The 14,409-nt window shown below is 47.4% G+C and overlaps 5 protein-coding genes across 5 annotated transcripts; 3 read left to right on the top strand and 2 right to left on the bottom strand.

Annotated features, from left to right (window-relative positions):
• Window positions 1–324: 324 nt before the first annotated feature.
• HO133_001459 (uncharacterized protein) lies at window positions 325–664 on the top strand (the record flags this gene model as incomplete). Its single annotated transcript, XM_037292389.1, has 2 exons — window positions 325–365; window positions 463–664. 2 exons carry the CDS (start codon window positions 325–327, stop codon window positions 662–664), a joined length of 243 nt encoding a protein of 80 aa, XP_037151808.1.
• Window positions 665–903: 239 nt separating this feature from the next.
• HO133_001458 (uncharacterized protein) lies at window positions 904–2,409 on the top strand (the record flags this gene model as incomplete). The annotated part of the gene is made up of 1 exon (XM_037292388.1): window positions 904–2,409. One exon carries the CDS (start codon window positions 904–906, stop codon window positions 2,407–2,409), a length of 1,506 nt encoding a protein of 501 aa, XP_037151807.1.
• A 2,653-nt stretch (window positions 2,410–5,062) lies between these two features.
• HO133_001457 (uncharacterized protein) lies at window positions 5,063–5,901 on the top strand (the record flags this gene model as incomplete). Its single annotated transcript, XM_037292387.1, has 2 exons — window positions 5,063–5,218; window positions 5,302–5,901. The coding sequence occupies 2 exons, from the start codon at window positions 5,063–5,065 to the stop codon at window positions 5,899–5,901; spliced, it is 756 nt and encodes a 251-aa protein (XP_037151806.1).
• A 1,965-nt stretch (window positions 5,902–7,866) lies between these two features.
• Window positions 7,867–10,697, bottom strand: HO133_001456 (uncharacterized protein; the record flags this gene model as incomplete). The annotated part of the gene is made up of 6 exons (XM_037292386.1): window positions 7,867–7,965; window positions 8,016–8,285; window positions 8,341–8,616; window positions 8,676–8,859; window positions 9,730–10,187; window positions 10,260–10,697. The coding sequence occupies 6 exons, from the start codon at window positions 10,695–10,697 to the stop codon at window positions 7,867–7,869; spliced, it is 1,725 nt and encodes a 574-aa protein (XP_037151805.1).
• A 778-nt stretch (window positions 10,698–11,475) lies between these two features.
• On the bottom strand, window positions 11,476–12,234 carry HO133_001455 (uncharacterized protein; the record flags this gene model as incomplete). The annotated part of the gene is made up of 3 exons (XM_037292385.1): window positions 11,476–11,638; window positions 11,700–11,937; window positions 11,997–12,234. The coding sequence occupies 3 exons, from the start codon at window positions 12,232–12,234 to the stop codon at window positions 11,476–11,478; spliced, it is 639 nt and encodes a 212-aa protein (XP_037151804.1).
• Window positions 12,235–14,409: the final 2,175 nt, after the last annotated feature.

Genomic DNA, 14,409 nt, shown 5'->3' with positions numbered 1-14,409 from the left:
AGCTCTTCCCCTCACTTTGTGCGACAAGAGTTGCAAGATAACAGCGAATCTTTTTTGCTTTTGCAAACGCCCACCACCATCGTTGCTATCCATCTGATACTATACCAAACTTTTTGGCCTTTTTCAACATCATAATTCAAGGTGAATTCGCCCAAAGTGGTATATGAAGCAAAAGTACTGCTGTCAATGCTAATGCTTTTGGTAGGTAGAAATCCTGGTTTTCTATGATGCCTTTGATACCATGCAGGCACTGTCAGAAGCATATGTCGTTCTCGGAGGCTCAGTGCTTCCATTGCGGCGGCTATCCCGGGCGCCCTTGCAACGATGAACGCTGCAGTGAAATCCCTCCTGTCACCCATCAGGCGGTGGTAACCTCGTCCGCAACGCGTAAGACTGTGTGTATCCCCAGATATTATTGGTTAACTGACATACGATAGACCACGCTAATACTAGCATCAACAGCTCGATAGCAGCTATGAATGCGGCGACGGGAGAGGAGACTGCCAATGTGGGTGGCACCGAGGGAGGTGCTACGGCCGCTGAAAGCGCTGCCGCCGTTGGAGCTGGGCGCGGTGCCCTCGCAAAGGTCGGTAGCCCAGCAGACACGAGCAAGGGCATTGGGAAGCTCTACGCCGATGCGCGTAGAAATGGGGGTATTACATAGTATGGTGGTCCGGGCGGGAGAAGAAATACGGGCTGCTTTAGCGATGGGGATTAGCGTGCGACACATAGGTACCTTATGCACATAAGTAACGACTTATTGCCATTTACTTCGAGGTACCTTCGGATTAATGTCACGTGCGAGCGCTGAGTCAGCAACACTCGTCCTGCTCCTTCCGACTGTGTGTCACTTACACCCTTCATAACCACCGAATTCCACAAACCTTCAATTTCTGTCGAAGAATGGCGGAGGAGATCATCGAGCATTTCCAGACTGCTGAAAGAGACTATACTGTCACCCGGACAAGGTTCATTAAGCGAGAGCTCAAACCTAGCGAGTATCACAAGAGACAGTTCGGTAATTTTGGAACTATAGTACCGCGACGAGTACGTGAGCGGCTCGAGAATGAGAAAGATGCGTACAGATTCGTCGCCGAGCACACGAAGATTCCGGTCCCCAAGGTTTTAGACTTCCTGGAGGAAGATGGCATCTGCACCCTGATCGTCGAACGCGTCGAGGGCAACATCATGGAAATTGTACTCGATGAATTAGATGGAGAAGACCGGAAAAGACTCATCCACAATGTAACAGCATTCGTTGAGCAAAGCGTTCTGCCACAGCTGAGGAAATTTACATCTAACAGACTGGGTGGTGTGAGTGGACTCGTCATACCACCAAACCGTGTGACCTTCCGAGACCAGAGGCCCGAATGGAGGTCTCGAACGTTTTCCGAGAACCAGTTTACCTTCTGTCACAATGATCTAGCAAGGCACAACATCATGGTCAACCCGAAAACACTAGAGGTCACAGCAATCATTGACTGGGAGTCATCAGGGTTCTATCCTGCAGAGTTCGAGGCTGACATGTGGTCAAGATCGTATCGGGATTATGTGCCAGATGAAGCTTCTACAGACCGGCTGATCAGGCTTCTGGACCAACCATCAGCAGAAAACTTCCCGGTCACAATGATTGACATTCCGGACGGGGTAATCTATATGTGGCAGACGGAAGATCGTGATAGACATTGTACCCTCACTCCATCCACGTTCACAAAACGCCAACTGCGCCCTTACGAGAAAAGTCTCGGTGTTCAGGGGACAATCACCCCATTTCCGTGGTCTCGAGAGCGGCTGAAAAACGAGAAGAAAGCACTGGAGTTTATTGCTGAGCACACTTCAATACCCGTGGCTCGCGTTCATGCCTTCAATGAAGAAGCCGGAATCAGCAGCCTTACTACAAAGATCCCTGTTCCTGGGGCAAGGATGGACATCTTGGCTAGAAGACTCAGCAACCGTGATAAGGCAATCCTTCTTACGCACGTCAACACTTTTGTCAATCAGATCGTCCTACCCCAACTCAATACCTTGCGGTCGAGTAAGCTTGGCGGAAAAATTGGAATGACCATTCCTCCTATTCGAGTCTGGAAGCGTGACAAGAGACTTTCCTGGCCTGCAAGAACATCAAACACGAACCGATATGTATTCTGCCACAATGAAATATCGCAAGAATATATATGGGTCGATCCGAAAACATTGCAGGTCGTTCTTCTCCAGAACTGGGAATGTTCTGGGTATTACCCACCCGAGTTCGAATATCCCTACTGGCGTAAGGCCAGGGACGAGTGGATGAACAATGATGACGAAGTGGACCGTCTCATCCTATTTCTTGACAAACCAGGTAAGGGATCTGAAAGCCGACTGTTCGACCGCACGATGCTAAGAACTTTGCAGATGAACAACCTCTCGTGAAAGGCCCTTGGATGGCAAGGACCATCTTGTGGGGGATGATCTCATCTCTTTTCTACTGGATCAAAAACAAGGGTTTTGGCGCTATTTACATCCTCTTTTCGGGTTCCCAATTGCGAGACTCCAGCTCATCCAAATCTGGATCGTCCTCGGTCTGATTTGGCGAACCTTACCGCAGGGAGTAGGCCAGCAACCAATGGTTTGTACCCGCAATCATGCAATCAGACTCTAGGTTATCACTTTGGTGTGGCAATTTGGATTACATCTCTGTCAGACTAGGGTCTAGCTTTCCGAGAACGATACGGACAAAGCATCGAGCTCGGACCATACCAAAATATGAACAAACAGAATGACGGACGCGTGTGAGCAATAGTATCCAGGAGCTCTATGGCTGCTATCTACGACTCTTGGCGAGGCACCGAGGCTAGAGAAGCGCGGGTGGAAAGACCTTACTAAGTTGACGCTTCACTGATGCTTCTACATGGCCTAAGGGAAAGAATGTCAATTGTGCATGGGTCATCTTCCGTGCGAGTGAAAACGCCTACGGTTCTTGATTCTGTTAAACACATGCAAGACTTGGCTGATCATTGCTGCCGTGTCTCCCGTATTTAGAGTTCAATCGCAGATACCATCATCATGAAACCCCGGTACGTCGCAGTCATCCCTTTATTACGCCATTACCACCAAGGACCTCAAACCGTTCCACATGCACAGTCATAAGCACAATCTTGCACCTCGTGTGCAAAGAGTTTCCTCTTCGTCCAACAGTCTTGTATCTACAGCGGCCTAATATTGTGTCTGCTGGTCTCTGAAGGTATTTCGGGCAAGGACCGGCTGCGGTATGTTTCATGGTCATGGGGAAGACGGGGAAGGGCTTTGTGCCGGTGAGAATCATTCATGGGCTCTGACATTGCCCGGCGATGTGGGTTATGGGCTGTTGGCTGGGAGTAGGTGCAGCTCATGGCTGGAGGTTGCTGGTCTTTGTGGTTGGAATAAAGCAATTGCTGTTGTTCACACGTGTTGCTGGACATGAAGGGGGACATTTGTGCGAAGATGTCCCAGAGAGAGAAGGAAAGGCTTCTGGAGAAGCAAGATACGCACGTTGGAACAGGATGGATGGTCCTAGGCTAAGAATATCAACAAGTCCTTGCGCAACCATTCATTTCGAGGCCTCCCTGCGTCATGCAGAGCCCACCATGGTGCGGGGGTCATCCTTTCTTTGCGTGTTGAACGCTTCAGGACCCGCTCCATGACCATGACGATCTACTACATTGTCAATGTCCTGCTTCCATCCTCCAACATTGGTGAGACGCGAGTGGAATTCAAGGACACACATTACGGATGAAGAACCCCGCTTGACGTTGGGAGTACATATTCACTTGAGCGCATATGGATGGCTGAAACAACGGCACTTGAACCATCGAATCGACTGGAGCATCAGCGACCAGATATCCCTGCGCGGTGTCCATCATTCTCAAGCCTCGCAGACTAGCACGAGTGTTTCGAAACGCTCCAATTGTACGTCCCGATCCACGAAACAATTTTCCTAGACACGGGTCGTGCCTATAAAATCCTCCTAGACACACAGTCTTCTGGAACAAACCCCGCCGGCTTTGGGCTATAAACAGCATACGTACGGGGCATCTCACTATCGATTCATGCAAATAATGATGCTTACATGATGTAAGCCTCCCACACTATCGCTCCGTCTCAACGTCACGGCTTGACCATGCGCAAGGCCCATCCAATCGATGTCGGCCCCACAAGCACCACCTCGGACGGTCTGATCCTTCAACGTGCCGCTTCAACTCCATCAGCAGGAGCATCCTATCAGAGAGATACGAGATGTGGGGAAGGAGAGGTAGTTTGTACATACCCAACCCCAATCGGGCGAACCATCCCACAGCGATAGCAACAGCGTTGCAACGTAACCTGATCATGTTGTTCTTTCCCTCGGCCGAAGCAACCCCGTTATGCTACGGGACTTTAGGAAGATTGTCGTGGGAACAACCAGCAGACGATCGTGGTCGATCTCCGTGGACTCCTCATCCTAGGCCTAGAAAGCCGCTAAAGCTGTCGACTTTGTCTATCCCAGCCTATCAACCTCCTTTTCAGCACTAAAGTGAAAGAGACTGGAATGCATCAGGGTCCAGATTCTGGGGGAACCCTGCCAAGCAGACCTAGAAGGCCATCGAGTCTTGCAGCGGACGATTTGCAACGAACATCGAGATGGATATGGTTTGTGCGGTAATGGCTGGCCATTGTTCATGTACAACGACCTGACACGAAACTTCCCCTCAAAGCGTCGATGAACGGGAGAGAGAGTAGACCAGCAAGAGACAAAATCACGGTAGCCCACACACCTGAGTCCTTGCCAGCTGAGCGTGTTTCCATGCTAATATTCCGAGCGACACCCCCACGCCGCCACAGATAAGGAACGAGGAATCCAATGGACACAAGCAGGTCGTCGTCTTTGCTATTTTGCAGATGCATAGCGGTCGTGGTTGAACTAAGAATAATTACCAATAGCTGACGGCACTCGTTCAGGGAAAGATAGTCAACCGTTGACGGGAAGTTGCACAGGAGATCGGATACGACATGGCACGGCTCAACTGGCATTGATCGGCTTGATTCTCGATGAACGGTTTGAACAGAGATGGACATGGAATCTTTCCCAGTCGAGGCTCCGACCTGTATCAAGCAGATCGATTTCTTTGAAGAAACCATGGACCAGCAGAACGTGTATAAGGCGTCCATCCCTCACGCAAGTTCTTCGGATTATTCAAACACCGATCCACAACAGCGGCTCACGGTAGCTACGGACAATATTACATTCAAGCAACTACCCGCCACGGCTGCCCGAACCCCTGGCCTAAACTCCTTCCCCCGGCCCAGCCCCTTCTTCATCACGTTACTATGCATCCCTCCACAACCTTCGCTTCTCTCCTCGCCGTCACCAGTATCACCAGCGTCATCTCCACCGTCGCCGCCCTCGGACTCAACTGCCGCGGCTCCGGCCTCTGTCCCCTCGCCAGATTCGAAAACAAGGATCCCGAATCCATCGTCCAGATCCTCCGCGACGCCATCTACGCCACCTCCAAACCCTTGACGACCACGTACACCGAGGGCCAGCACGTAGTCTGCATCTCCTCGTCCGAATCCGTCACCATCGGCTCCGACATCAGCAAGGGTATTGATGCATCCGGCGCTAGCGAGTCCACCGGCGGGAATTACAAACTCGACGTCGCAATCGGCACCGGAGGCATTTGCGCGTTTCCAAATTACCTGAAGGCTGGCGCCGACTTGACACTTGCGCAGATCCAGCCGCTGGCGGATCAGGTGCTGGAGCATAAGTGTAAGACGTGTGGGAGTGCGACGGTCGATTGGGGCAATAGTCCTAAGGATGGGTATTTGACGTTCAACTATGTAGAGGATCCATTCTGCGATGGGGATTGTATTTCCGGTGATGGCACTGCGGTGGCGAATAGCAAGTGAGCGGCTGGCGAGATTGATAAGAGACAGGTTAAGGGTAGGGGGGCTGCTTCTGCGGAGGTCGAAGTGCGCTGGCAATGTTGAGAAGCCGCTGATGGCGAGGCAGTGAGGGTAACGTGTCACTATGATTCTTCATGCCCTTGTTACCGAGCCGAGATTACGGAGCTTCTGGGCGTTGTGTTTCCACCCCTTCGTCACGATATTTCACGGTCCTCTACCCTTCAAACCGTCGTTACCGGACCGAGAGTTGGGAGCTTAACCTGTCATCCTTTTCGTTCTTCTCAATGTATTATCATCACCTATAGCACCCACATCAGTGTTATGTGCGAACCATTTCCCTCACATGTCAACGCACCGTTTGGAATCTTCCTCTTCCAACCAACCATCCGCAAGCAGTTCCTGGTAGTACTCTGACCCACCAGGCGACACACAAGTCGCGCCCATACTCGGCAGCTCGTGACAGTAGAGCTTGCCGCAGCAGTAATCCCCGTTGTAGACATTGCATCTTGCGTTGACTGTGGAACGTTATTATTCGCCAGCACCACCCCCAGCGGTGACTGAATGTAACTGATTATGTGGCGAGCGACTCACGCGTAAGGCACTCTCCAGCCTTTGAACTACTACCACCATGGGCCTTTTCTTGGCTGCCGGATTGCATGTGTCGTCTCGACCAAACGATGAACGTGACGGCGGCGGCGGTGGCGATGATGGCAAGAAGGGCGAGTCTGGGGATGAGGTGGAGCCGAGGAACGCGCATTGCGGAAGGCACTTTTTGTTCTTATCAAGTACAGGATAGAAACGGTGACTATGGGAATGCGATCTTGATATTTGAATTGAATTGGATTTCAGAAGAAGAAAAAAAAGAAAAAAAAGAGAGCTCATCACACCAGTGTGACATGATACGGCCCGGTCTCGGGGATCGGAAGGAACATGCTCGGTAAACTGCGTGAGGATGGAGAAGAAGAAGAAGAAGAAGAAGAAGATGCCACGACTGATTTACCGGCGACAACAATTGGAGGACGACAAGCAAGCCACAAACAAGCATTCCCTCGCAGGCCTGCCCTTGCAAACAACAGGCGTCCGAGCATACCTGTAATGCATAATCGAAGAGACAGTTCAGCAAGGCGTACCTGCATGCCTAGCGTCGTTCTCGGTGACCCCAGTAACGCAGGGAAAAGCTCGGTTCCCACAGCGAAGGAGAAGCTGGATTGGGGGGAAGAGGGGGGACAGATCATCTAGACTACCCATGTATTTGTATTGCGGAAGGAGGCGGAAAGCAAGGTCTGGATCATTGGATATGGAATCATTACTAATTCTGGCACATGGTTTGAAACGATGATTGTAAACTGACCGCTGCAGGCTCCGGGCCGCTGGCCGCGCCGCGGTCATGCGGTTGGCGTCGTCTGGGTTTGCGTCGGAGCGAATATTGGAAAGACACGGGCAGCGACCGCGATTCAATGTAGTGCTCGCATACATCAGTGTGGAACTGCTTCCCCGAAGCGGTGTCGACGGGAGCTGCCAGAGGTCGGGAAACCAAGCTGCTGGTAAGCCGACGAGTGCGTGGTCTGGAATCAGTAGGATTTGCCGGAGTACGGAAGAGGAAGGTGGGAAAGCAGCACACGGTTGCTGAAAAGCGCGGAGATAGGTAGGTCTTTGGCGATGTGTACGCAAGGAGGATAGTAGAATGGATGGGCGACAAGGAGGGTAATTGCACGGGAGGTGATAAACGTATGCAGATAACTATCTCGCGCAAGAAGTAAGAATCAAGTCGGAAGCTAAGTAACGGGTATTGCTCGCTCGTGAAGAATCTTGTCCTATACATAGCAAGACAGTAAGAAGTCGCCAAGACGAAGTTGGTGTGTTCGAACGGTAGAGATGGGCAAAATGCGGCTGTCAATGCTCGACCATTACCCCAAAACTGCTTTCATACGACCTCGATCCTAAATACGCCATCCTTTCATAACGCTCCTAGTATCCAGGCTTCGAATAGTCGGTTCTGCCCGACTGGCTGCGCCCATCACCTCGCCCATCACCTCGTCCATCACCTCGTCCATCGTCGCCATAGTGCTTGAAATGCCGTCAGCCATCATCATCACAGGGTTATAGGGTCAGCCTACCTTCCTCCTCAAAGCCTGAAGTCTCTTCTTCTTAGTCTGAGAGTTAATCCAGGTACCAATGACAAAGGCAACAATATTAAAGAAAGGCACCCAAGTCTGCTCAGGCAAGAACTTCTGGGCAAAGGCCAATGCCAACGGCGAGACGACCCAGCTGACTTTCATCACAGGCATGAAGCCGGCTCTGATGGTCGCTCTGATCTGGTGGAAGGTCCTGGCGCCGGCGATGACGGCCATGGAGGCGAGGTAGACTGTGTTCTGGATGGGTGCGACCTGCAAGTTGCGAAATGTCAGCCCTGCTTTGCGCCTAAGGATGGTGCAGACATACGACCAAATTGCTAACGAGAATCTGCATAATCTTCGCGGTCAGACCCGTCCTCCCGGAAAACATTCTCTGCAGTATACTGATCAAGAAGTGGCCCAACGGCGCGCTGATGAAAGCGCCATACACTGCCATCTTCGGCACTCGAGAGTTGACGTAATGGCCGGATGGACCAACATCTTTTGCGATCCAAGAGGCGAGAACTTCTTGTAGAGCTGCGAGGGAGCCAGATGTGAGCATTTTCGTGCGCAAGGGGTTGGTTTGGAGCTGCTGGAGGTAGGCCTGGCTCGTGGAGATTGTCAGTCCTCCGGCACTGGAACATGAGACACTCCACTGCTTACAGCGAGGTAGCCTCGTGCCGTTTCGCCTCCCGTCAACCTCTCGCCAATCTCGTGCACGATCTCATGTTTCCGTCCTCCCAATCCAGGAATCGGAGTGTCCTTGACAGTCTCTTTCTCGAATTTGACGGACATGATTAGCTGGTCGCGAGGACAGAGGGCGAGGCCACGGGCGTTGTCAAGATATCTGGATATCAGTCAGTCAGCCAATCAGCTGCTAGGGGTCAAAAACAATGGTGCACACACTATGGATGGTTTGAGGTCCGCGAGGGATTGTTTTGTTTTCGGGTGAGATAAGCCGAGGTGTTGCTGGCAAGGTGGGGAAAGCTTCGACGGTCTGGTTGCAACAAAAACAGAGAAGCAAGATACGCGTTATTCTCACCCTAACTTCGAAACAAGAATCCAGCAAATATGCTCGAGGCGTCGTCTCGAATGGAGTGTGAAAGAGGTGGAGCCGACAGACGATGAAGGCATGCGAACTTGGAGTTGCCGCTAGTCCACGTCGAGACTGACAGGGATCTGGCGTCGCATGGCCAGTGGCGACCCTGGGTTGCTGCACCTGCTGCCGAGGAGCAAATTGTGAAAGGCATCGAGATCTTATATAAAAATGGACGATACGAGCGGCATCTTACGCTTTCACAACTTTCATTGGAACGGAGTCGTGGGCTGCGAACCCCATTGTTATGCCATTCGCAGGTTGCTGAAGAATTGAAGGCCGTAAGATCATTAATCGAACCCCGAATGGACTGCTTGATTACGCAACTACCTACTGCTCAAGTCATCAGAACACCACGCACAAATCTGAACCCGAATCTCTGCCTGGTCGCATGCTGTCTAGACCGTCAGGGTCACTATATCTGAAGCTCAACCCGGAGACATTCGGTTGGTCCCATGCCATTGAAGCCTCTAAAGCCATCCAGGCAAAGGGTCTCCCTCCTCCAGGGAGTTGATTTTGATGGTAGGGATATAGAATCAAACAGGGACAATCTTTTCCCCTCGAGTACCCGAAAAGATCAAATGCCCTCTTAAAGCCTCTAACGCCTGATGACCCCTTTACATCTTTTCCTGCTGCCCCAACCTCGTGTCCAAAATCTCAGTTGTCTCTAGCGTTCCATTCAACAACATCCCCCCATTCGCCATCGTCTGAAAGTCCCCGCAAGACCAATCGCTCGTAAGGACCTCTAAGGCTTGCTCCAATAGCTGACCAAGCAATTCCTGCGCGTTCGACAGCGTCGGCCTTGTGCGGCCGTCATTCTTGCTGAGAAGTGGCCCGTTTGTCATGACAGAGATAAAAGCTTGGCCACGGGATGTATCGACGGCATAGTCTTGGACGAGGGCTACGAGGAGGTTGTTGGCAGAGAGAGCACTGGTTTTGGTTTGGGAAAGCTGGGTTGTTATGGCGGGTAGGGCGCTGGGGGAGGTCAGGGAGGTGTGCCAGGTTATTAGGTAGCTGAAAAGTGCTGAGGAGAGCATGATTAGCTTAGAAGTCTGAGTTACCAGAGTTTCTTGCTTGACCTACACCAGATCTATCTCACTGTCAGTAACCGTCACATGTCTTGCTTCTAGAGCCAAATTGTATTGACCTACACTATAAGCGCCATAGAATATTTCTGCCGGCCCCGGCACCATAAGCCCAGGTACCGGCTCCGTGCATTCCTCCGGCTTGGTCAGATTCGTACAAACATAGCTAGCCGTTCGGTTTCTCTCATATGTCAGCCGCATGAAGCACGTTGCCCACGGCTCATATATTCGGCATTGGCATGGCGTGAGTACGCTTTGTGTAGCTGTGCAGATTGTGGTGCTGGTGTTCCAGTTCTTCATCCAGTCTGTCATGCCCAAAGTGACCCAGCATGATGGATCGGGAAAGGGTAGGATGGTAGTGGTAGTGCCGTCGTTAGTGGTTGAGGGGGTGAGGTTTTGGCAGGCGGCAACGGCTTTCTGCTGAGCTCGTTGAGCGGCGGTTGTGGTGTTGGCGGTGATGCATTTTGTGAGGTACAAGAGAAACAGAGTCGTGACGGCATGCATCTTGTGTACTGAGAAGAGTTCAATGACGTTGAGTTAAGGATCATAAAACATTGTTGACCACGTCCGAGCTTTTACGGAGTCTTCTTCCATAAACAAGATCTGGGGGCTTGAGCAAAACTTCGCAAAAAGGTGGACCGCATGAAATTCTTGATGCGCATGTACGTAAAGGCATGCGCGACTTCTTGCGGGGAAAACATCGAATAGGAAGGTTTTCAATAAGCGCCTCATATATTATCATTAAGGAATAGACATGGGACTGATGATTCAGTGTTTCGATGACTTGATTCTTTAACAGTAAGCGGCAATACGTACGACTCCCCGGAGTAAACCGCGTGTGTTACATGTCGTTCACGATCAAACAATGAATTCAAGCTTCTGACACGGATACTCGAAAAGCTTTTGTTCTTTGAAGGCAGCATAGGAAAGAGGGTAGCATGGAATCGAGAAAAGAATTCAGTAAATCGAGTTCCATATGTATGAGCTTTTTGTAGATTTGAATACCGCTTGCAAATCGTCTGGTGCAATTGGAAAGCGATAGAGCACTAGCACGGACGCTGGGGACAGTCTAAAATCAAGGTGACCTGATCTCTTATTGATGTTCCACTGTAAAGCCAGTCACGAGCTCCGAGCTGTGCATTCGAAGCAACATCACCGGCACAACACTGCTGGACCCAAGAGCAGCAAAGCTGGATAAAGCCAGTGCTTCACCCAACAATTTCTGTGGACCGAGAATGCGTGCTCTTAGTGGAACACGCATGCGCCATGCTCAACAGACCCATCATGATTTTTTATCATTCCCCTCCGCCGCGTCTTCCTCACGCTTCCTCTTCTTGTCTTGTTCGGGTGAATCCTCAATCAGCTCGCTGTCGTTACTAATGCCTGACCACTTCGGCTTGCCGTCGTTGATGTCGAGGATCCGACGAGTGTAGAACATGTGGCAGCTAGGTAGTGACCATCAGCAGCTATCCCTGAGGGGTTTGGAAAAGATTTGACAATGCTCACCTAGGGTCAAAGTTCTTCCTGTCCTCAGGAGACTTGAAGTTGATCAGGGTCGGAAACAGCAGGATCATATTCCTTCCCTCGTCCATGATAGGTGTACGGCAGTAAGCACAGCTGACTTTGCATGGCAGCTTGTGCACGGTAGTCTTTTCTGAGCTCTCGTACCAGCCCAGGTCGCTGTGACCGTGGGTGAAGTTGATGTCTTCCTTATGGAAGATGGCTGCCCACTGGAATGGTGCTCCTAAAAGATATGGGGTCAGCATATACTTTCTGAACAAGGGCAGGGAGGATTTTTCGTACCATGAAGCTTCTGACACGTCGTACAATGGCAGTATTTGGAATCCAGTGGCTTCTCCCTACTCAGTTGGTACCGGATCTTACCGCAATGACAGCTGGCTTCATAGCGAGCGTGAAAGTTTGGGTCGCTGTCGTGGACCTTGTAGGGTGCTCTATGCTTCCATGCGTTGAGGTCGCCTTCAGTGTTTCCCTCATCGCCATTGTCGCCGTTGGCGCGGTATGAAGATGCATGTTCAGCCATGGTTCTAGTACTGGTGTGAAAGTGAAATACGTTGATGCGGGAGAGTGTTCGAGGTGCTGGACTGATGGTGCGTGATGTGAGATATGATTGAGCGGAGCTTGACAGTAAACGGTGTGCCTTCAAGATTCTAGAGGCCATAGATGAACTGAAAAGTGATAAGAGGAATTATGATGTGTGTGAGAGGAGAGGCAAGCACGCGAGTTCCAAATTGGATGTTAATGATGACATCGCTTTTTTTAAGGTGACGCGCCTAGTCTCAGTGGCCCCACGCAGTGGGTCTGAGCAGGAAACCGTGCCAAGCCTCATTTTTTTGGTGGTTTGGCTGATATGAGATATTTACCCCTGGGTATATATCAGCATTAGTAAGTTCCGGGGTAGCTGTTACCTCGGAGCGAGTTACCCCGAAACTATTTCAAAGAAACTTAATAATCTATAACTTCGATATATCATTACTTAATAACCGAACCATCACTTTTTATAAAAACTTATAAATATATTCTTAATATATAAAAAAGTTATTCTATGTGTTAATAATATACACCTATTTTTTTGATGAGGGAGGCGCGGGAGGGCGAGATTTTGATGGTTGCGGACGCTAATTTGTTTACCCGTGATGTCTAACCAAAAAGCGTAGATCTATCGAATTTATGATTGGCTATATATACAAATTCAAGGTTTTCTAGCTTAGTCTTATCTTATTCTTTTATATATACTAATATAATAATAATATATCAAATTTTCTAAATTGAAAGTTCGAAGTCTTTAAAGATATTAAGCTTTTTAATTTTTTTTCTAAAAATTAGTATATATAAAAGAATAAGATAGGGCTAAGCTAGAAAATCTTAAATTTATATATATAGTCAATTATAAATTTGTTAGATCTACGCTTTTTAATTAGATATCGCGGGTAAATAAATTAGCGTTTATAACTATTAAAAATTTATAAAAATTTATATATAGAAGTCTTATACTCTGAAATAACCAGCTCTCTAAAAATATTATTACTTTATAATTTCGTAAATTGTAAAGCTTAGTTTACGCTTTCTAATACTATAAAAATTATAAAGTTTAATTTACTATTAGTAGGTTAAACTAATATTTAAATATCGTAATTATATTAAATACGTCTAAGATCGAATAATAATCTTTTTATCTATTTATATAATTATTATTCCTCTATTACTTTACTAATTCTACTAATTCTATTAATATAAATATATTTATTCTCTCTACCCCTCGCTTTTATATTATTAGATCTATAAGATATATATACCCCTTTTACTTATCTTTTAGAGCCTTTATTAACGCCTCTAGACTATCTCTTAATAAATTCGCTATTACGAGTAATTAAGATTGTAAACGAGCTTAATAGCTATCTATTACTACTTATAAACGCGTTAGAAAATCCTTAAAAAGAGCTCGAATAAATATATCCTTTCTTATATACTCCTTTTAAATTAGCGATAGTATTTTTTAATTTAGCAATACTATCTTCTAAGATATATCTTTCTCCCCTATCTATTTTTTATTACTCTATTTTAAAGTTTTTTAACGCGTATTAGATCTTAAATATCGTTAAAAAGAAGCTTCTAAATAAGAGAAAAACGCTATTAAAGATTCTCTATTATAAGACTTATTAGTAAACTTCTTTAATAATAATTTCGATAGCTTATATTCTTCTAACTTATCTTATAGCCTTTATTTAAATTCTATTTAATCTCTAATAAAGCTTATTAATTATATCGCGCATTATCTATATACTATAAAACTTATATAATATAATTTAAATTCTATAGATTAGATTTATAATAGCTATAATATAATATTATAAAAAGATAAAATAGTTAAATAGTACTATAATAGCGAAAAGATTAAAGTTAGTATATCTAAAATAGATATTAATTAAAAAATAAATAATATAGAATAAAGTTATAAGAGCGTTAAAATAAGTATAAATAATCTAATTAATCTTAGCGAGTATACTATTAATTAAATCCTTTATTCTTTAATATTAGAGATCTTAAATTTTATTAATAATTATAAAGAATTTCGTCGCTATAGCGTTTAATATAATAATATAGCCTTTATAGCCTTATAGTAGATTACTATTAATTATTTAGTTACCCTCTATATATATAAAATTTAAAAAGTAATTATTACTTATATATTTGCTTT

The sequence above is a fragment of the Letharia lupina genome (genome assembly GCF_014066315.1).
Source record: "Letharia lupina isolate WasteWater1 chromosome Unknown contig_12, whole genome shotgun sequence".
NCBI classification, from domain to species: Eukaryota; Fungi; Ascomycota; class Lecanoromycetes; order Lecanorales; family Parmeliaceae; genus Letharia; species Letharia lupina.
This window is presented reverse-complemented; position numbering and strand designations above follow the sequence as displayed.